This window comes from Acomys minous (assembly GCF_964271855.1).
Source record: "Acomys minous genome assembly, chromosome: 14".
Taxonomy (NCBI): domain Eukaryota; kingdom Metazoa; phylum Chordata; class Mammalia; order Rodentia; family Muridae; genus Acomys; species Acomys minous.
The window spans coordinates 90,325,718-90,349,129 of record NC_140496.1 but is presented as its reverse complement, the minus strand read 5'-3'; the positions used below and the strand labels follow the sequence as shown (position 1 = coordinate 90,349,129).

The 23,412-nt window shown below is 44.5% G+C and overlaps 1 protein-coding gene across 1 annotated transcript in view; it reads right to left on the bottom strand.

Moving 5' to 3' along the window:
- The window catches only part of MANBA (mannosidase beta), a 90,162-nt gene that overhangs the window by 37,686 nt on the left and 29,064 nt on the right, over nt 1-23,412 (bottom strand). The window contains exons 5-8 of the mRNA XM_084756250.1: nt 21,830-21,953; nt 16,594-16,769; nt 14,815-14,925; nt 644-795 (exon numbers count right to left, since the gene is read on the bottom strand). Of these exons, the coding sequence (XP_084612376.1) occupies nt 644-795; nt 14,815-14,925; nt 16,594-16,769; nt 21,830-21,953 (563 nt within the window). The remainder of the gene's footprint in view (nt 1-643; nt 796-14,814; nt 14,926-16,593; nt 16,770-21,829; nt 21,954-23,412) is intronic.

Sequence of the window (23,412 nt, the reverse complement as noted above, 5' to 3'; positions counted from 1 at the left end):
CCAAATAAACCCTTTTTGTCCTCATTTTGGGTTTGGTCATGGTGTTTCATCATAGCAATAGTACCCCTAACTAAAGCACCCTCTGACCTCCACAGGCATGTGGCATGCATATGAACCTATATTCATACATATGAACATGAACATACACACACCATACACACAAAAGAAGGTTGTCTTAAGTAAAATAATAGCTTAGCATTAAAAAGGGGAAAGGAAGCCCTTATCCCTAAAAAAAAAAAAAAGTTCAAAATTATTTAATTTATTCCTTAAAAAAACAACAAGCAACAAGAAGCTGGATTTATTTCCTCCCCCCACCCCAGGGAGATTAGTGTAAATATCAAATGGGTCACTTTCTTTTTTCCCCCAGAGAAAACATAGAATGCTTTTCTAAAAAGTGGATGCGATATCTTTAATAGTCTCAAACTCGCTAGCTGTCAGAGTATATCTCAAGAGAGAGAATGGATGAATTTAAACATTCTTCTTCATCCTGAAGTTTCCGTCACTCTATCCTTCTGTGCTAGCCTCAGGGCTTTCTGCTGGGATTAAAGACACAGAGTTTGTCACTTCCAACTTTGAGTTTAGGAGCACTGCAGAGAGAGTCGGGTAGGCCGGTGGGAGTGACAGGGAAAAAGCCAACACTTACAGTGTGGAAGTGACTTTGTCTTGGAACGAATCCGCTGGGATCCAGTTCGAGCCTTTCAGAAATATAGGAAGTCCGTTAATTTTGAAGTAGAAGCTTAGGCCAGGAGACCCTTCAATGGGCTCTTCTATGAGTTGCACTGTCCTGAAATAAACCTGCCGCGAAAAGAAGTAAATATTGAATATAAACCTAACAGCATAGGCAAACTGGTTTTTTATAAAGGAAAGTGGGGGTTTTGGGACGATGACTCTCACAAGCTTGAGAACCCAAGTTCAGCTCCCCAGCATCCAGCTAGATGTAGCCACACCCTCCAGTAGTCCCAGTGATGAGTGGAGACCAAGCGGGCGGGGCGGGGTCTCTGGGGATGCTGACCAGCCCACCCAGCAGAAGAAGTAGTGAGCTCCAAGGCCCATGAGTGATTCTGTCTCGTGGGAACAAAATAAAGAGCAACAGAGGAACACACGTGACTTCCTCCCTGACCTCCACATATGCATGCATGGGTGTGCACACCTGCACACATACCTGTGCACAAACACATTCCACATGCATACACAATTTTTTAAAAGAGGAAGTATAATTATTTTTAAAAGATTTATTTACCATATTTTTTCAGACTATAAGACACACCTGACCCTAAGACACACCCAGCTTTTAAAGCAGGAAAACAAGAAAAACAGTAAAAACGGCAATCGGACCATAAGGCACACCCTAATTTCCCCCTCACTTTTGAGGGGGAAGTACATCTTATGGTCCAAAAACTAAGGTATTGCTTGTATGTGTGTGCATGCAAGCCGGGGTATACACAGGAACCTGTATATGTGTGCATCTATGTGCAGTGTCCTCACACCCAGAGAGAGCATAGCATTTGATGGAAGACATGAGAGAAAAGCCGGTATTTCCAAGCTATCCGTGCTGCACTGGAAGCTGACACAGCTTCTGGGTCAGCCTATGCAGGCTGCCCCATGGGGAAGCCTGGACGGCAAGGTCCCAGAACACCTCACCAAAATCTGCAACCTTGGGGCACCAAGAGGACTCAGTGGGTAAAGGCATTTGTCCACCAGCCTGAAGACCCAAGTTTGAACCTGGGGCCCTACATTGTAGGAGGAGAAAACTAAGTCCCACAAACTGTCCCCTCCCTGGCATATATGCTCACACTCATACATACTAAATAAGTGTAACTTTTTAAATAAAATATATGCATTCTTGCCAGCCATAAACTGGACCAAGGACTAAATGATACAGTTCCATGCCAATTAAAACCTCATCCTGAAGCAGAATGAAACTTCTCAAATTTTAAAAATAATTAATAAATGAGTCAACCTATCTCATGTAAGGAGAGCAGCTAGCATGTTCCCACTTTCTTCCCCTTTCTTGTCTTTATATAGACAACATGAGAAAGGGCACCCGAGCTAATGTCATAAGAGGACAGAACCCCTCGATGAGGACAGTCAGACATTTCCACAAAATCCATACTTCTGCTATAAGGGCCGGAAAAAAGTCACTTAATATATTTTTAATTAATGAATGAACGTGTGTTTGGCTTGCATGGTTGTATGTCTATGTACCACGTGTGTACCTGGTGTCCATAGAGTCCAGAAGAGGGCATCAGCTTCCTGGAACGGGAGTTATCAATGGTTGTGAACTACCTTGTGAATGTTGGACATGGAACAAGGGTCGTCTGAAAGAACACCCAATGCTCTTAACTGCAGAACCATCCCTCCAATCCCCAGAGGCCACTTCATGACGAAATCTAGGACAGAGGTATCTCAAGGCACCAAACTGTTGTCAAAGTAAAACCGAGACAACATTTGCCTCTTCCCTCTTACTACCTGGAAAGATAGTGGAAGTTTCTAGAGACGTGTGACTATGATGACATACATCATCAATGGCAGATAATAGATACTGTCTGCGTGCTCTGGATGATCTTCTAAGGTAGAGGAATGAAAGTATTAAAAAGTGTGCTTTCTGTTATGGTAGGTTATTTTTTGTTTGTTTGTTGTTTATCTCACTGGTTGGTGGTTGGTTTTTTTTTGAAACAAAGTTTCACTAGGTAGCCCTGGCTGTCCTGGAAGTCACTCTGTAGACCAGGCTGGCCTCAAACTCAGAGATCTGCCTGCCTCTACCTCCCAAGTGCTGGGATTAAAGGCATGTGCCACCACTGCCTAGCTGAAAGACATGCTCTTAATAGGCTAATTTAGGTAGGGCCTGGTGGCATATACTTCAGTACTGGGAATACTGTAGAGTAGAGTACTGGGAGGCAGAGGCAGGTAGATTTCTATGAGTTTTGGTTGGGTTTGGTTTTTTTTTCAAGACAAGGTTTCTCTGTGTAACATTTGTCTATCCTGGACTTGATCTGTGGCCCAGTCTGGTCTCAAACTTGGAATGTAAATAAGGATGACCTTTAACTTCTGTTCTCGCTGCCTCCAGCTCCTGAGCTGTAGATGTGTGCCCACCACACCTAGCTTTAGGAGATAGAGGAATCCAACCCAGGGTTCTGTGTGTGCTAGGCAGGCAGGCCTTCAATGGAGCCACATCCTGAGCCTGACAACAAGCAACTAGTTCTCAAGAACAGAACACTTCAATTCTTAACCTATTGCTGTGTAGCCTATATCCAAAAACACAGACACTTGAAGCTGATGAGAAACTGGGTGTAGATATAAATAAGAAATGGAATTTTGATGAAAGGCATCCTTCCCTTGAGTTTTCAGAAGTCAATAATTTATTATATCCAATACAAATGTAAATCCTTAAAAATATACTTATGGGGTATTCTTCCTTTGGGAGTTCTTTCTCAGTTTTCCTTTATAAATCTACTTTCACTGTTTATAAGTAAATAAATAAGTTGACATGTAGGTAGATGATAGATAGATAGATAGGTAGACAGATAGATAGACAGATAGACAGACAGATAGATAGGTAGATAAAATTCTTATGGGGGATGGGGAGATGGTTCAGTGGGTTATGTGCTTGCCACACTGTCATGAAGATCAGAACTTGGGTCCCCAGAATCTATGTAAAGAAAATCAGTATGGCAGTGCCCCCCACCCCCCACAGTTCCAGCATGTGCCTGTAATCCCAGCATTGGGAAAGCAGCGGTAGGAAGATCCCTGGGGCTAGCTGGCTTTCCAAATAATTAAGCTCTGGGTTTAATGAGAGACTTTGTATGAGAGGCATCAATAGTGAAAGACACCTTTCATCAACCTCTGGCCTCTACACACATATTAATGTGTGCAGTGGCATGAGCACACACGCATGCATTTATACATACACCTCACATGCACAGAAACGTAATGGTACAGCTGTGTCATGCTATAGACAGTTATTCATGGTATAAAGAAAAATAAATCAAATATTTCAAACCTAGACAGAGTAAGCTCTTTAAAAGCCAAGGACTAATTAACTTTTACAAACCAAAGACCAAGAATGCATCAGTTTCTACAGAGTGGACATGCTGTACTTTGGCAAAATGAATATATTAGCTGAGAAACAAGCAGGCAGTTGGCATTGCCACACACCTACAGGAAGAATGACACAGCAACCCAGCTAATGAAAAGATTTAGCTGCAAGAGACAGAGCAGGTAAACAGGTCATCTGAAGATACTGTGCTTTATAAATAGGTGGCTCTCTGGGCTCTGACAGACCTGTATTTTGTTGTATTTCCTTGTTATCAGCTTAATACATCAAGGACAATCTACTACGTAAATTTTTGGCACCAAAATATAGGAAGTATTGAACTATTCTAAGTACAGGTGATTTTTGACCCTCAGAGTAAACCTTCCAGGAAACTGGGACAGACGGGAGGACATCCTATTGGGACTCTAGATGAGAGGAGCATGAAAGAATAGCAAAGTAGAAGGGTCCAGAGGGTCCTAGAAACCTACAAGAAGAACATTATGATAGGCAGATTTGGGCCCAGGGGTCCTGCTCAAACTATGGCACCAGCCAAAGACAATACAGGCGGTAAACTTCAAACTCCTACCCAGATCTAGCCAATGGACAGGACATTCTCCACAGTTGAGTGGAGAGTGGGATATGACTTTCACACGAACTCTAGTGCCTCATATTTGACCATGTCCTCTGGAAGGGGAGACCTGAGGGCACTGAGAGGAAGGACAGCAGGTTACCAAGAAGAGACTCGATAGCCTATGAGCATATAAAGGGGGAGGAAGTCCCCCTCAGTCACAGTCATAGGGGAGGGGAGTAAGGGGAAAATGGGAGAGAGGGAGGAATGGGAGGATACAAGGGATGAGATAAGCACTGAGATGTAATAAGAATAAATTAATAAAATAAAATTTAAAAATAAAATAAATAAGTTTGAGAAGCACTAATGAAGAGGAAAGGAATTATTTATGTCTTACTATCTATTAACATTACAGATAGTATTAACTATATCACCCAATACCTTTTGATGTTTTTCTTATGAAAAAGTGTCTCTTCCCATCCTGCAAGCAAAAGTGAAAAGAAACCTCCAAGTGCCCCAGTGCTAAGGAAGAGGTTCTCAACATGTCTGGTGGGCTGAACAATCTGTTCACAGGGGTCACCTAAGACCACTGGAAAACACAGATATTTACACTACAATTCATAACAGTAGCAAAATTAGTTATAAAGTAGCAATGATAATGTATGAGGAACTGTACTAACGGGTTGCAGCGTTAGGAAGGTTGAGACGCCCCAGTTCCTGGCCACCTTGCCAGTGCACTCAGGACGAATGTCAGCGTTCCTATGTCCTCTGGCCATCTTGGTGGGGAGCACAAAAGCCTTCCGCAACAGTGTTCTATTTCGCAGAATACAACGGCCTTTGAAAAACAGCTTTTGAAAAAGATCCCTGAGCAAATACACATTTGCACCTAAAGTGAACATATCATCTGCTGATAGTACAAAGAATGTTAAACAGCCCAACAAAGTAAATTACTACTTAAAAGCAGCGGAGGGGTATAAATAGCAAAGAACTTTGAAGAGATGTAACATCAAGCAGTTTGGATTTTAAAAGTTTTTTTTTAAGATCTATTTTATTTGTGTTTCTTGGGGGGGGGGGTGGCATTGTGTGAGTGCCAGCAAAGGCCAGAATAGGGCATCTGATGCACTGAGAGTGGAGTTGCAGGGACTTCTGAGCTGCCCAATGTGGGTCCTGGTAACCATACTCGGGTCCTCTGTAAGAGCGGCAAGTGCATCTTAGCCGAGGAGCCAAGGCCCGATTTTAACGTCCTTAGCATTCAGATCTTTCTATCTCTTCTGAATGGTTCTATGAACTCATCCCTTGGTCAATTTTTTAGCTGCTTCATAAAAATTTCAAGTCATGAGCCGGCCATGGTGGTGCACGCTTTTAATTCCAGCACTTGAGAGGCAGAGGCAGGTGGATCACTGTGAGTTCAAAGCCAGCCTGGTCTACAAAGTGAGTCTAAGACAGCCAAGGCTACACAGAAAAACCCTTTCTTAAAAAAAAAAAATTCAAGTCATAAAAATTGCTTTTCCCACAGCCCCAGGCTAGCCCTTGATCTCACTATGAAGCCAAGGCTGGCCCTGATCTCACTATGAAGCCAAGGCTGGCCCTTGATCTCACTATGAAGCCAAGGCTGGCCTTAATCTCTTCTCGTTGATCTCTCCACCCCAGCATTCCAAGTGCTGGGATGTACAAGTATGTACCATCATGCCAGCTATGGTATCATTTTTTAAGATAGAAGAGCTAGATTCAGACATGCAGAAAGCTCGATGCACTCTGGCAACTGGAGCTCTGGACTCTAACTAAGGCCCAGAAGAGCTTATGGCTGAGAAGTAAGTACCATACACTTTTTGAACTCCTTTCCCTTTCTGATCAGACAGATTGTGATTCCCAAGCTCCGAGCCACTTCTCAGCTGTATGTAATCAGATACTTTAAAAACCATCCGTAATTTTCTCCTTAACAACAAAACTTTGACAAGCTTATACTTTCCAAGGTCACTTCAGACTCATTACCATGAATGTTACAGATAAAGGCCATGCTGTTTACACCAAAAAGGATGACAAAAGCGGGGGGTGGGGGGCCGGGTGCAGGAGGGCGGGGGGGGGGGGGGGGACTTGCCTAGTCTCCACAAATAGTTCCAGCCTTCTCCTCGCTGCACCCTTGCTAACAGCACAGACAGAAGTCACCAGGTAGGCCTTCGCACAGCAGCACAGTCATCTGATCACTGTTCAGCCAGATGTGTATCGTGGGTTTCTGATGCCAAACAATCATTTTGACACCTCCCTTTTCCTATGTGACAATGCTGGATTCGGTTGTAAAAATCAAATGGCATATATCATGGCCAAAACAACATGCAGATAGTAACAATAATCTCTTAGAGCCTTTTATTTGGATAATTATACCATTTCATTTTGTTTGGGGCGAACTAATGTCCTTAATGAGGGTTACTTACAGTGGCATAAGCAAAGAGATATTTACAGGAATATAGACACCTTGCCAGTGGATACACCACTGAAGAAAATTTCTCCCCTACATCCAAAACGATTGATTATCTTTCGGTCTTCTGGCATGGTGGCAGGAACAGAGAGCTAAGAGCTCATATCTTTTGTTTCAACCACAGAGAGAGAGAGAGAGAGAGAGAGAGAGAGAGAGAGAGAGAGAGAGAACTGGAAATGGCATGAGTGTGTCGCGTCTCCAGTGACAGATAGGCCCTCCCTCCCGGACCCCAGAGCTCGCTCTCCCTCCCACAGCTCACAGCCTCCTAAAAGAGCATTGGCAGCTGGAGAGCAAGTGGATAAAACATGAGCCCGAGAGGATGATAAGATTCAAACCACAGTACTGATCTTTGGGGTATGTATACAGGTTTGCCGATCGACCTTGTCACAGCCAACAGATGGTCTTAATTTAGAGATGTTCTCTCAAGTAAAGTGAAAGACAGGTAAATAATTTGAAAAGATACTAAACACAAAGGTAAGTTTGGCATAGACAAACACAAAGAGTTTGGCAAGCTTTTTGTTTCCTTTTGAGCCATTCCAACTACTTGCTAATGCCTCTGAAATTAAAATAAACAAATAAATTCTTCTCAAGTATTTCTACTACAAAATCAGAGAAGAGCTGAACATGAGCAAATAGACATTTTTCTGGTCCACTGATGCGGTAGAGATGTCTGTTTCCTGGTGATGGCCAGGGAGTTCTCCAATCCTATCTGGACCTGACAGCACAAAGCTGCATTGTTTGTTACTTCTGAGTTCACTTTTTTTTTTTTTTTTTTTTTTTTTTTTTTGGTTTTTTGAGACAAGGTCTCTCTGTGTTAGCCTTGGCTGTCCTGGACTCACTTTGTAGACCAGGCTGGCCTTGAACTCACAGCGATCCGCCTGCCTCTGCCTCCCGAGTGCTGGGATTACAGGCGTGCACCACCACGCCCGGCTCCTGAGTTCACTCTTATGAGCATCGATTTCTTTTCATTTTGCTGTGACACAGTAAGTTCTTTTCACCAAATTTCCTGTGTATTTATTGTCAAAAAAGTGGCTTAAACCTTGAGGTTTCACTGAATAGTGTTCAAGACAAAATTCCCAAATATACTATATCTGATGGCCTCCGGAAACCACAAGAAAAAAGATAATTCCAAAGAGAATAATTTGTGCAGATGAGCGCAAAGTCTGAGCTAAGTTGCAATGTCTATTTAAAAAAAAAAAAATCACAGAGTACTTCCATGTCAGAGTTCACTTTATGCTCCTCTTCTGCCCTAGACCCACAGTAAACATTTCACTTAGGATGGAACCTCTAGACTTTATCAGGCTTTTGCCACTGATGAGACAATTAAAGAGAATGAAGCATCTCCAAGTTCTGAAGATGTCACATCTGAAGAAACGCTTCCAGAAGAACACAGTCCACAAGGTTCACAGACTGAGCTTCAGGCAGCAGAGGTCAGTTTAGGGTTCACCTCTTGGACTTCCACAGTAATTGTTGGTCATACTCGCATTTTTATCTTGGAAAATGGCAGAGAATTAAGAAACGTGGAAGCAGTTGCTTGAAGTTATCTGGTCTCTGCCTCCCATCTTCAGGATTACAGGCACGAGCCACTGCACAGATTTCATGTGGGTGCTGGCAGTCAAAGCCAGTCCTCATCCGTGATGCCTGGCAAGCACTTAACCAACTGAGCCATCTCCCCAGTCCCTTCATTTCAGTGCAATGATATGATTCAGAAAGCAACAGCTGGAGACACAAATTGTGTTCAAAGCAAACTCAAGCAGCTTAACTGCTCTGAAATGACCTATGTGGGGCTGGAGAGATTAAGAGCACTCCTTGTGTGGGGATTGGCGGAGGAAGGGTTGAGGCAGCGCCAACCCCAGATACCTCAGGTAAGGGTGGCAGGAATTGGCTCCCTCCGCTATCCTCCAACCTGGCACCAAAATAAGCTGCCAGATTATCAACATTAGTAAGAATTTGCTACCCTGATAGTTATCAGGCTTCACTTCCTGTTTAACCTTTGAAGATTTCCCCCTTGGACTCCCTAGCCTCTGGGTACGCAGATGAAGTATCTCCCCATAGCCTTGTCCTAGGCAATTGTACATAGCTACACAGACCTTGCCCCAGAGACTCTGCCTTCCTCCCTATGGGGTGTAAGTATCCCCGTTCCACCTCCCCCAATAAACTGAACCAGTTCTCTGAAGCTGTTCCAGAGTGTGTGTGTGTGTGTGTGTGTGTGTATGTATGTGTTCTTTACCCGAGCACTCACTGCTGACCAAGGCCCTGTCTTAAGTTTCCCTCTCTCCAGCCCAGCCCCCACAGGCTGCCTACCCAGAGGGGGGGAAGCCGACATGGAGCTGCATCCTTGCTCTTAATGGAGGATCCGAGTTTGATTCCTAGCAACCACGTGGTGGCTCACAACCATCTGTAACCCCAGATCCAGGTGACAGGATGCCTTCTTCTAACCCCCTGCAGCACATACACAACTGCAAATACTCACAAATAAAATAAAACTAACAAATTTAGTCTTAGAAACTAAATAAAAGGGGATATACATGAGACCAAGGACACTATGTAACTGGAGTTCTACAAATAAACTTTCATGCATGATGCAATATTTACGAGACGCTCAATAATAAGAATGAGCCAGATCCAATTCTCCACACATATTATCAGAATTCAAGAAAAGCTGAGCCCAACAACAGATATGGAAGAAACAGTATTTTGTCACTGACATTTCCTAGAACTCCCAAAACATAGTAATAATGAAAACTTGACAGCAAAACAGGCCAGTCTGCACCCATTCACTGCATGTACTTGGGTAAACTCTCACGGCTTCCTGAGGAAGCCACTGACAGCAGCCATTTTGTAAATCTTTAACTAAGTTTTTGACAAGGAGAATGAAGGGAGGTGGATTGGCTTAAACAGTGTGTCCACAAAATTCAGGTCTACCCCAAACCTCAAAAAGTGACCTTATTTGAAAATAGTGCTTTAAAGATATCAGTCATTGACCAGGCGTGGCGGTGCACGCCTTTACTCCCAGCACTCGGGAGGCAAAGGCAGAAGGATCTCTGTGAGTTCGAGGCCAGCCTGGTCTACAAAGTGAGTCCAGGACAGCCAAGGCTATACCAAGAAACTCTGTCTCGAAAAACAAAAAAGAAAAGAAAAATCAGTCATTGAGCTTGAATGAAGTCATACCAAGCTCTAACCCAGTGAATAAGAAGGTGGGTGTTGTGACGGATGCCTATGACCCTAGCATTTGAGGAGTCAGAGAGGAGGAGAAATAATATGTTTCCAACCAGCCTGGACCAAATAGTGAGACCTTGTCTCAAAAACACACAGAGTTAGAAAGAGAGAGTGGGAGCCGGGAAAGGGAGGGAAAGGGGGCTACATGGCGACAGAGACAGAAATCAGAGTCTGGCGTGTGCAAAGCAAACAAATAAAAAAGAGGATTTCTGGCAGTGACAGGGAAGAGGCAAGGAAGGGCCTTCCCAAGTCTGTAGCGAAGGAAGCCTAGCTCTAGACACACCTTGGTTTGGACTTGCAGCACCTGCAGTTGTGAGAGAACACGTTCTCAGTATTTTGAGCAACCTAATTGGTCAGAATGTGCTCTGACAACACTGGGAGAAATGAACACATAGGAAAACACTGTGCAGCCTCCGGCGGAACTCTGTATGGAAACACACCTCCCTTGTTCGGATTTTCACACTGCCTGCCTGGGAGCTAGTGAGGTCTTCAGAGAGTTCTGAGTAGCACTTAGAAAAGGCACAGCAACAACTCGGATGGCTGTCATGTGCCCTTTCTGCCCTAGGAAACTGCAAAGATGAAAATGAGGATTTAAAAATCAAAGAAAGGAGTTGGAGCGGCTTTTAGATTTAAAAGCTGAAGAAGTCCTGATTGCTTTTCTGATTCGAACAGCTGCTGGCGATCTTGTGCACCCAGCTTGGGAATATGAAATACAAGTTCTGATTGACGGTTTACATTGTCTTATGGCCTTCCAAAAATAACTGAATACTCGACGCCAGGGACAATATGAATAACCTTCAGCAAAAGCAGTTACCTTCCACAGAGAGGGCTGTGAGGTAGCTATGCTAAAGAGAAGTGGCAACTTAAGTGACTTTCTATGCCAAAAAAGCAAACTATGGTTAGCATTCCAAAATATTCACTGGGTCACCTACTGCACACAGCTGATGAACAGGTTTGGTTTTCCAGGCCCCACACGGTGGACCTCTGACTACCATACACAGGCCTTTCCATCTCTCAGTCTTTCCGAATCACAAAGATTCAGAAGTTACTATCACACTATGTACAGCAACCATCTTGCCAACAAGCCATCTTCCTTGTACATCAGTCCATGCACTTATTTGCTCAGATGCCTATGTGCGGACAAGCTCCTGATCCACAGCTGGGCACCGTTACACTGTGGCAAAGACAGACACGGTAGTGTCAGGAGCTGCCATAGCCACCGTCTTGGCTGCAGTCGTTGCTAGAAACCTTGCAGTTTGGTTTCCATTCGGGTCAAAGCAACCAGTGGCCTCCTCACGGCAAAGCCACAGGACCCTTCTCAGTGTCTTCCTGTCACGAGCATCTTTGCATGGGCTCCACACTCCTCCACTCAACCTGGGTGACTCTCCACCTCTGGCCATCCCTTCTTAGATTTCTCTACAGACTTTTCTCTTGTCACCTCCTCCTTTATTATAATTCCTCAGAGTTCTGTCCCCTTTTGTGTCACCCCCGACCATAGCTACAATTCTCTATACTCTCTGCTTTACACATCCACATCCCTAACCCAGTTCAAATCCTTATTTTGTTTTGCTTTTCTGTTTTCTTCAGAGATGGTGGTCTTATAGACAGCCCAGGCTGGCCTCAGACTCTGACTCTTTGCCTCGGTCTCCCAAATGCTAGGATTACAGGCACATGCCATTATGCTTGGCTTGGCCCCCCCACACACACACAAAGTTCCTACTTCTCTAGCGTGTTCGTCAATGGTTATTGGCATCTGAGCAAATAAGTGGATGGACTGATGCACAAGGAACCCGAGTTGGCAAGATGGTTGGTGTAGTATACAGTGTGATAGTTCCTTCCGAATCTCTGTGACCAAGTAAGTACCCGAGAGAAAGATTCAGTTGGTTGACGCAGTCACCTCCCAGACAAATCATTAGCCTCGTTAAGGTCTCAGAAAGAACTGAACACAGTGCATTACCCCAGTTTTATCACACGCACCCAGCAGCCAAACCACAATAGGCTCTCAAGAGGCAACTGAGTGAATAAGCTTGACAATCATGAACTCCACAGAAGCCACACAGACAGGAGACACGCCACAGCCACACATGAATGCAGGGAGGGGACAGCACATCACCACTCCCTTCAGCGGTCAAAGACTGGGCTCTTCATGCAGAGTCTAAAGGAAAAGGAATGCTGTACTGTTGGGAGACAGTTTTCTGGTGCAGCCATCTCAGGAGCAAGTTCCATCTTGCTCGCAGGGTCAAGACCGAGTTCATATTCCCAGGTCCCCTCCCCCGCCCAGCAGAACCCACCTCCTATCTTGCTTCTTCAGGTGTTTCATGTGTGTCGGTTAACCAGTAAAGGACGTAAAGAAGTTGCCATTGTCTGTTATCTAAACTAAGGCTCACAGGTTGTAAATGTGTTGCCCATCTTGACCTAAAGCCTGCCCACTCCTTTGTTCCCTGATCATTCTAAATTCCAGGCCAAAGTCCACGAGAGGATGTGACTGCAAAAAGCTGAGTTGAGGATCTTGAAACTAGGTGACCTGGAAAGGTCCAGTCACCCATGTTTACTTCCTTGCTCAACCCTTTGTGTCAAAATATGGTTGGTCAATACAACACCTCGCCATACTCCTGTTCCCATTCTTTAAAAATGTTGTTCAATCTCTCTTTGAGGGCGCCATTAAGATCCCGAACATGCCAGGCGTGGTGGCGCACGCCTTTAATCCCAGCACTCGGGAGGCAGAGGCAGGCGGATCGCTGTGAGTTCGAGGCCAGCCTAGTCTACAAAGTGAGTCCAGGATGGCCAAGGCTACACAGAGAAACCCTGTCTCGAAAAACAAAAAAACAAAACAACAACAACAACAACAAAAAAGACCCCGAACACATCCTGCTTCCCTGCACATGAAGAAAATAAAGCTTGCACTTTAAGCTCCTGTCTCTGAAGCAAGTTTTCTCGGCTTCCACGTCAAACTCAACAGCACTACTAATAGTTCCTTTTGCTCTATAGTAAGCTTGAATGACTCATTATTTTTCACATTTTTTTATGAAGACAACACCCAATAAACCAGTATGGGGCGGGGGTGCTTGAGAGATGGCTCAGATACTCTTCCAGAGGACCCGTGTTCAATTCCCAGCACTCACATGGCAGCTCACAACTATCTGTAACTCCAGTTCCAGGGGATCTGACACCCTCACACCTATGCACATAAAAGTAAATAAATTTTAAAAATCAGTAGGTGGGGCAGGAGAGATGGCTCAGAGGTTAAGAGCACTGACTTCTCTTCCAAAGGTCCTGAGTTCAATTCCCAGCAGCCCTCTTCTGGCCTACAGGTATACATACAGGCAGAGCACTATATACATAATAATAAATACATCTTAAAAAAGAAAATCAGTAGATGGGAGACATATATCCCCTGCCAAGAGGATAAAGAGAAAAAAAAAAAAGAATTGTCCTTGAACATGCTATGCATGTGTGCACAGATATATTCACACTCTCTCAGAAATACATAGAACACTTAAACAAAAGAAAATGCAAATAAACTGTACTTGGGGTGCCATCTGAGCCCATTGTGAGGGCTGGCACCACGAGGAAACCTCCATTGACTATAGACAGGAAGATCCGTGTCATAGGAAGGAACACTCTAGGAAAGGACTGTTGTCACCGCTGTTTGTATACTGTGGCTGTAATAGGCTGTAATAAGCTGCCTCATTCTGACTGCCCCATTTTAACATAAGGAAATGGCACTTGAAGGGTTGTGTTAAGCCATATAGCTCATAAGCAAGGAAGTGCAGATCTTTGCATTTCTAAGTGCTAGATCCTGACCAGGAAGGAAAAGTTAGAGAGCATGCTAAGAAGCTTGTGAATTTGGAAAGCCAAGTAAGTAGAAGGGTTTTGTTCTGTTTTCTTTTGCTTTGCTTTGCTTTTTTTGTTTTGTTTTGTTTTGTTTTGTTTTTGTTTTTTTTTGCATGGGGAGGGGGTTGGTTTTTTTGAGACAGGGTTTCTCTGTCTAGCCTTGACTGTCCTGGACTCACTTTTCAGACGAGGCTGGCCTTGAACTCACAGAGATCCACCTGCCTCGGCTGGGATTAAAGGCATGTGGGATTATTTTTGTTGTTGTTGTTTTGAGTATTAGAAGTGAGAAGAGAAAGGGTTGGGCAGGGTTTCTTCTGATCATGTGAGCTTGCAAGAGTATTACGCTTTAACATTACACATATATATATTACTTGGATATAATGAAAGAGCACACAGGAGAAGGCTGAGGCTGTGGCGTGCAGTAAGAGATGTGGTCTGAGTTCCTGGCTCAAATGAAAGAAAGAAAACAAGGGAAAAGTGTGAAACACAGAAGGCCATGGCCAAAATAGAAGTCCGCTCCATTTACGAACACAAACCCACAGCAACATACCCAGAAACTTCGAAAACTATCACTCTTGATGGTAGAATTCTAAATTTCGTTAATTTCTTCTTTTCTTTCAAATCTCAGCATTGCTATTTTGTCAAGGAGTAACCTCCTTTTCACAAAATATTTTCTTTATTTACCTTGACTGATTTTTCAATACTTAAATCTCCATCCAGCACAAAGAGGACTGTCATATTATACCCAGTCTGGCTTCCATGTCCATGAGGCCACCAGGTCTCCACGGCAATCTCCTGTTAAGAAACAAATCACTGTAAGTCATGCAGCATATTTTTAGAAAGACAGTACCACCCGAGCGTTATATAAATTTCTCAGTAGTAAAGTACAAACTGTGTCCTGAAGTAGCATAAATCTTCATGCCTACATTTATGCCAAAGGCACTGAATCACAGTTTTTATATATATATATAGTTTCTTTGCCCAAGTTGGCTTCAAACTCTGTATATCACAGAAGATGACCATGACCTTCTGGTCCTCCTGGTCCCCACCTCCTGAATAGGAGGGTTTATGGGGTGCCGAGGCTCGAACTCAGGACTTCTTGCCTACTAGGGAAGGACTCTACCGACTGAGCTCTGTTCCCAGCCCCACCACTGAGAATATTTAAAAACTCAACACAGATTAGCATGCAGAGCACCACACAGGTATGAAAAAGCAGCTGTTCCCGGCTCTCCCTCTCCACACTGCGCTTACTCTACAGTCTCAACCCTTGGAATTGGATGTGGACGTTGGCTCTTCCTCTAAAGCCAGGACTGGAGCTCTCGTGGAGTCTTGCCTTCTTCCACATTGCTGTTACTCTTCTCTGTCCTTGCCAGTTCACAGTCACCAAACGGGTTAATAGAAACAGTGGGCGCTAAAACCTACCCCATCTTGCCATGAAAAGACCTTGAGTCCAGGTGTAGAGTTTTACAGAAGGAAAAAAATACCAATATTCAGAGCAAAGGAAAGGAATGGAGAAGATCCACCGCCCGGAGGGCAAGGACGCTGCCAGCGACACAGGAAAAAAGTTATAAAGATATAGCCGACTTCTTAAAAAATTGGCAGACGAGTCACATATTTTCCATTATATTAATCTTATGTGTAAGAAGAAAAACCGTTCATTAGTAATACACAAAATACACCAGAAGTTAAAGGCAAAGCGTAAGTGCCATGTGTGGTGATACACACCTGTAAACCTTACGAGAGCCGGAAGCAAGAGGACCACGGAGCTACATATTGGGTTTTAGGCCAGCCTGGAGTACAGTGTAAGACCCTATGTCAAAGCTGTAATCCCAGCACTTGGGAGACAGAGGCATGCTAATCTTTGTGGGTTTGAGGCCAGCCTGGCCTACAAAGTGAGTCCAGGACAGCCAAGGCTACACAGACAAACCCTGTCTCGAAAAACAAAACAAAGCAAACAAACAAGACCCTATGTCAAACAAACAAACAAACAAAAGGAAGCCACCCCGAGCTGCATAGTAAATTCTACTTTGTGCCTCAGTGTGCAGTCTTATCTCAAAAACAAAAATAAAAACAAAGAAACAAAACCAAAACAAAACCTAAATAAATAAAACCCCTGAAAATGGGAAAAAAATGAGAAATTGGTCTCTAAGAAATACAAGGAGTGGGCTGGAGAGATGGCTCAGTGGTTAAGAGTACTGGCTGCTCTTCTAGAGGTCCTGAGTTCAGTTCCCGACACCTACATGGCAGCTCACACCCATCTGTAACTCCAGTTCCAAAGGATCCGACACCCTCTCTCAGACATACATGCAGGCAAAACACCAATGCAAATAAATTATTTCAAAAAGAAAAGAAAAGAAAAAAAAACCCACAAGGAGGAAGTAGGTAGCCACTCCCACTCTGCCGTGTCTTCCTTGACGGGCAAGTGCATTCATCCAGCACTCTCCAGGAAGTGACATCACTCACCTTGTTAACTTTCACATGGAGTTTAACAATGCTTTGCCCGTGATGAAGCTCAATGTTGAACGTTTGCTGTGTTTGCAGTTTAGGGATGGCTACGGTCACCTGACCACCAACTGGCTTTGAGCTGACGACATCAAAAGAAGCCTCTATTTCAATAGCCCACTCCTGGGAAGTGTTATCTACAACACGGAAGAACAAAACACCATCATCACCATCCCTGCATGACTCAGGAGTCGCTAAAAATAAAATGAGAGCAGCTTAGCCTAGTCTAGTGCTGTCCTCCGTCTTGTGGGGTGGGGCCTGTGCCTAGAACACAGCTTCCTGGGGCATCTTTTCAGGAGTCTAGAAGTCACCAGTTCCTACATCAACCTACAATCCTCAGCTCTCTCATATGCAAGATACCTTTGAAAGTAGAGCTGGGAGGCAAGAACAAAAGAACAGGGCAAGCCAGGGCCATGGTGGCGCACGCCTTTAATCCCAGCACTCGGAGGCAGAGGCAGGTGGATCCCTGTGAGTTCAAGGCCAGCCTGGTCTACAATGTGAGTCCAATAAAGCCAAGGCTACATGGAGAAACCCTGTCTCAAACCCCCCCCAAAAAAGAACAGGGCAGATGTACCCCAGAATCCTATATAGCACCCCCTCCCAATCCAACTAAGCCTGGTGTTCTCTCCTCATTCTGACTGTCTAGGCCAGACAAGAAACAAACTCTTGAAGGAACAGGTGCACAGGCGAGGCTGCCTGCCCTCTTTGCGAGGCCAGGGCCTGGCGCCTCCTTCCTCACCGATGCCCTGTGCCCATGCAGGAGAGGTTGCAGTTTCTTTTGGTCTTATGACCTCAACCAGGAAGCTGATCCAGAGGAGGGCAAAGATTATGGTTCTAAACGATGACTCACTTCAGGGTTTTCCCAGGGCCAGTTCATGCAAGTTCTTGAAGGGAGGAGGGAAGAAAAAAGAAGGAAAAGCAAAAGTATGGAAGGAAGGGTGAACCACGTGTCTGACCTGGATGGGAATTCACAGTGATGCTAACCAGATACACCCCTGTTCAAAGGATCAAGGAGTGATTAAGGCTTCTCTGGTGCACGTGCTGCACGTTTGACTGAAAAAGTCCTCTAAAGGAAGGGTGAGGGTGTGACTACCTGGAGGAGTGCTGGCCTAGTATGTGTGAATTCCTGCGCTTCTCAAGAAATAGGGTAAAGAAATTCTCCATTGGCTAGGTATAGTGGTGCAAGAGAGGGGGGCAGGGGAGAGAAAGAGGGAAGGGGGTGGGGGTGGGGAGAAGAGAAAGAAAACAAACAAAACAAAGAAAAAATTCCAGCTTTTATATTATAATAGATTTATCAGTATGTGGCTGACAAAAAAGAAAAGAGGGCTAAGAGAGTTGGCTCAGCAGGTAAACTGGATGGCAGTTTGCCACCCAGGCTCACCATCTGAGTTCTACCCTCAGGCCCCACATGGTAGAAGGAAAGAATTGATTCCCATAACCCATTCCTCTGACCCACGCAAGCATGCAAGCACATGCATGTGCGTGCGTGCGTGCGTGCGCGCGCGCGCGCACACACACACACACACACACACACACACAAACACACACACACATTAAATGAACAAATAAAATGTAATTTTTTTAAAAGAAAGAAAAAGCTTTATTCAGCTGACTAAGTTAAAAAAAAAAGTGTAAGAAAAGAAATGGAGAGCTAGGTGTGACAGGGCACACCTGTAATCCTAGCATTTGGGGAGTAGAGGCAGGACCTCTTCTGCTATCTAGTAAGTGAAAGGGCAGCCTGAGCTATGTGACACCCAGTCTCAAAAAACATACAAAACATAAACAGAGGGTGGAGGTGGGAGTGAGTTCGTTAAGTCTGGCAATGTGTTCCTGGAGGACGCACCTTCAAACCATACCCTGCGGGGCTGAAGAGATGGATCAGCAGTTAAAAGTGCCTGCTGCTCTTCCAGGGGACTAGGGTTATATCCCAGGCCCATGTCCAGCAGTTCACAATTAACTGTAACTCCAGGTCCACGGGTCCTGGCCTCCTTGGGCACCTGAATTCATGTGCACATACCCACGCAGAGACTCAGAACGATAAAATAAATATTTTTTTAATCCTGTCTTGCTTTAGCTTGTGCCTACTATAATAAAGTCTCAGGCATCAATGTCTCCATCCGCCATATACTGTGAGGAGAAACTGAGTTCTCCCAGGACTCTCACGAGGTGGTAATGAGATGTCTGACTTGCAGAGGAAAGGAAAGACCTACGGGACATTAGAGGCAGAAGGAGCCTGGCGATCTCCCGTTCCAGGGCATCCGATACTTTCCACTGAAGTCCCCAGGCACCAGGAACACATATGGTCCATATACACATATCCAAGCTAAAAACTCACACATGTAAAACAAAATATAAATCATTTTTTTAAAATGTTAATCTAAAAATAAAAGGGTCTTGGAAGGAGGAACACTGTACTCCATGGAAAATGGGTTTGACCCTCCACTGTGGTGATATGGTGCTAAGCTTAGCATCTCCACTTCTCAGGTGCCCAAGCTACCTGAGAAGTGCAAGGTAGCTAACAGTCACGTGGGCATCTTACAAAAACAAGTGAAAGGCTTTCCTGAGTAACCAGACAGGTCTATAAACTACAGCCAAAGCTCTTCTCTACCTCGATAAAACTAACTACATGAGTCGTGGATGGGCTGGAGAGATGGCGCTGTTGTGAAAAATACTGACATCTATCCTAGGGGACCGGCTTCCAGTCCTAGCACACCTATCAGGTCACTCCAAAGTCCTATAATGCCAATCCCAGGAGACTGCTTTCAAGATGCCCCCCCCACACACACATGATGCACATGCAGACTGACTCCTCACACATATACACATGTTTTAAAATCTTAGAAAAAGAGAGAAAGAAAGAGAGTGACAGAGTTTGGTGGTATAGGCCTTTAATCCCAGCACTCGAGGCAAAGGCAGAGGCAGGCAGATCTCTAGGTATTCAATGACAACGTGGGTACATGGTGAGTGTCAGATGGGGCTGCTGTGATGGCTCAGCAGGCAGAGTGCTTGCCACCCAAGTGTGAGGGCTCATGGTTGAGATTCCTGAATTCTTGTAAAGCTGAGCGCTATAGCACAGGCCGGCAACCTCCGGGGAGACTGGAGAAGGAAAGGAGAGGCTCCTCAGCAGCTCATGGCTAGATATCCTGACACACAAGACAACACACTAGAGACTGAAACAAAATGCAAAGCAAGGACAGACACCCAGGGCTGTCTTCAGGCCTCCATGTCTGTGCCCCAGTGAGAGAGGCCAGATGAGTTTAAGGACTAGCAGGTAGACACGGGATGGTCTGCCAGCACTGTGGTCTGCCATCAGTAATCTGTGCCTGTGCAAGAGGAGGGCGTTTCATGTCACTGGAGGAAAAGGCTACTCCAGGACAGCTGCCTTGACTGACTTTCTCCTGCTGGGTCCCTCACTAGCATCCTCCTGCGCCCTGCCCTCCCGAACCATTATTAGAAAATGAGAGTCTAGTGGGAAACTGTGGTCCTGTGCATTGAAGGAAGGCGTGATGACACCACTCCGCCGTCTCTGAGTCAAGGAATGTGTAAACTCCAATACCACTCCGTGTTACCACATAGTGGAATGTGTAAACTCAGACGCAATGCATTTTCCCAGACTCACATTAGGGCAGATTCAAGCAGCTGCTTTTCAGGAAGCTGCCAGCTAAACTGACCAGACAGGCAGCCTCATGGCTGACTGACACAGCCCTGTGCCCTCCTTCACCAACCAGTGGAGCTCCTTGCCTATTTAGAGGAAACTCTCAAAACTGAACTGGAAAAAAAACAAAACAAAACAAAACAAAAACCACCAAGGGCCCAAGCCACTCAAAATAAGGACAAGCCAATGAGACGGCAACATACCTGAGTGACCAGTCAGATGGCAACACAGGAGACTAGTCGTGCACTCTAATATAAATGAATTTATTTTAAGAGAGGACACTGCCATTTTAAGGGGGAAATTTAACTAACAGAAAAGAGAAGCCAGAGAAATAGACAGATAATGTCAATGATTGCAAGCCAACTAGATACTCAGCAAGTCTGACCAATTTTTGCCATGTTTTTACATTGCATTTCCTAAATGAAGGCATAATAAAGAGTAGGGCACCATCTAGCTGAGAGGGCAGCCAATTCCTCTCCTCATGGCCAGGTCATCCTGAACGAAGGAGGCTGCTGAGGCTGAGGCAAACACCTAGGTGTGGACAGGACACAAGCGGAGAGCCTCTGAGTTGGTGGCCATGTCTTAAACACTAGTCAGAGACCATCAGCCCCGTTCAGCTCAGTAAGTCCAAAAGCAAGCTGGAGAGATGGCTCTGTGGGTCAGAGCGCTTGCTGTGTAAACACAAGGACCAGAGTCCAGGACCTCGTATCTATGGGAAAAAGCTGGATGTGAGCATACACAGGCTTGTAACTGCAGTGCTAGGGGCCAGGTGGAGACAGGCAGGTGGCTACGACTTGCTGGCTGCCAGCATAGCATCAGCTACATTGAGAGACCTGGAGGTCCCCTCTGGCCTCCATGACATATTCATACACGATATACATACTTACATAAGATATGCTTAGAAACAAGTAAACACATATCATAAACATAACATTAAGAAGAAAATAAGTGTGACAGCAAGGAAACTGACCGCAGGAAAGCCGGGCTGAGAGGGCTGCAATCCCAGGGGAGTGAGGAGAGGGCGAGGGTGCCTAAGGCTGGAGGGTGTCTCAAGTGTGAGGCAGCCTGAGCCACAGAGTGAGGGCAAGCAAACCAAGCAACCGTCCCTTCCCCCCTCCTTCCTTCCTCTCCTGTTCTTATTTCCCTCCCCCAAAATATTTTAGCCGTTATCTACCTACAGGCCTAGTTTATACTGTAAATTTTCATGACAAATCATTAGTATGTATTTCACGCTTTTATAAATTGGATATGCTGAATTATTTTAAGAAGTCCCTGAAAATATACCCATATCCTAAATTATAAACACAATTTTTATAATAAGGAGAAGACTCAAAAAAATTTTTTAAGAAATCACAATTCTTTTTTTTTCAGCAGTTTAAACCCATGTTTATTATAATTTATTCAGATTATATCCTGATTGTTATCCCCTCACTTGTATCTTCCCATTTACCCTCCCTCCCTTTTTTGCCCTATTCTCCTCCCCTAGACCTCTGACAGAAGGGGACCTCCTCCCCTACCAAGAAATCACACTTCTTAACTTACCATAAACTGGCAAAAATGTGAAGTAATTCAGATGACTAATGTTATAGGCTTCAATTCTAACATCTTTCCAGATTCCTTGAGAGGGAAAGGCAGGCCCCCAGTCCCAGCTGAAGGAACACTGTGCCTGCAATTTCAAGACAAGAAAAAGAGAAGTACATTCTGGTTACTTGAAAAACTAAATATTATAAAAAAATAAAATAAAATAAAATAAACTTTCTCGGGGGAGTGGTCTATAAGAACAAAGGATAAGAGGAATGTGCACAAAAAATGTCATGATGCATGCTACACGTGCTAAATAAAAGAAATTAGTAAAAAAAAAAAAAAAAAAAGGAAAGATGCTGTCTTTAAAATATTACACAATGCATGTGCATGTCAACTTACTAATGATGCCATAGCAAAACACGTGGACTGGAGGGGGCAGGACTGAGATGTGTTTACAGATGGCCACCTTCCTCATCTGTCTTTTCTTGTGCAGCAGCATCCTTGTGCCTCTTCTCCCTCCCACCCTCCCCAACTGCTGTTGCTGTCCAAATTTCCTCACCCTAACCACGCTGGTAAATGTGCTCACCAAATACAATGACGGCTACATTCTGAGATACTTGAGTAGAAAGTGTGTTACAACCTTGAACACTTGAGTTTGGGGAACATAGTTCCCCTAACTGTGTTTGTGTGTTGAGTGTGTGCATGTGTGTGTGTGTGTGTGTGTGTGTGTGTGTGTGTGTGTGTGTGCCTATGAGCATGAATGAATGTTCCAGCACACACAGCTCAGAGTCTCCCTCCTGTTGTCCCTGGCCTCCTATGCTCACCTCCCTTGCGCATGTGCTAGATCAAAAGAACCACTTCCTATGAATAGAATATAGCAGAGATGATGTCATCTCCAAACTTAGATTACAGAAGACTGGCCCTTCTGTTTTGGGCCCTGTCCCATGCTTTCTCTTGGCCAAGAGGGAAGGCAGCTGCTGTGGCCTGGAGCAGCACTGTGGGAGGCCTGCATGAGAGATCTGGGAAGTTGATCTGAAACTTCCCAATAGCTCCAGTGATCTCAGAACTCTTGTCAGCCCCAATCAGGCCTGAGGTGAAAACTTGATTAAAAGACCGGGAGCTCCAAGTGACCAGCCAAGCTGCACTTAGGTTCTCAGTGACAGAACAAGTATAGTTTAGGCTGAGAAATGCAGGTTTAGTTTGCAATACATTGCTAGTACTTGCTATACAGATTATTATTAGTAATATTAGTATTAGTATTATAACCAAAACGTCAAGCTAAGTGCTATCGTTAAATTTATCAGGAACATAATATCTAGTTATGAATGATTTTACAGTCATGCTTCAAAAGCCTATTATTATATTGGAGCAACATTATTTACTTATTTTGATTTTTGCTTTTTAAAGCAAAAAAAGCACTATGAAGTCTGGGCTAGCCGTAATCCTATGCTTCTCCTAGCTGGGCCTAAAAGTGCTAGGACTACAAGCAGTGGCCACCACACCCAGCTCAGCCCAAGCAGCATTTAGCCTAAGCACTCTCGTATTAAACGTAGCAATGAGAAGAATGAATAACCTCATTGAAAGATAAAGATAAAGATGTT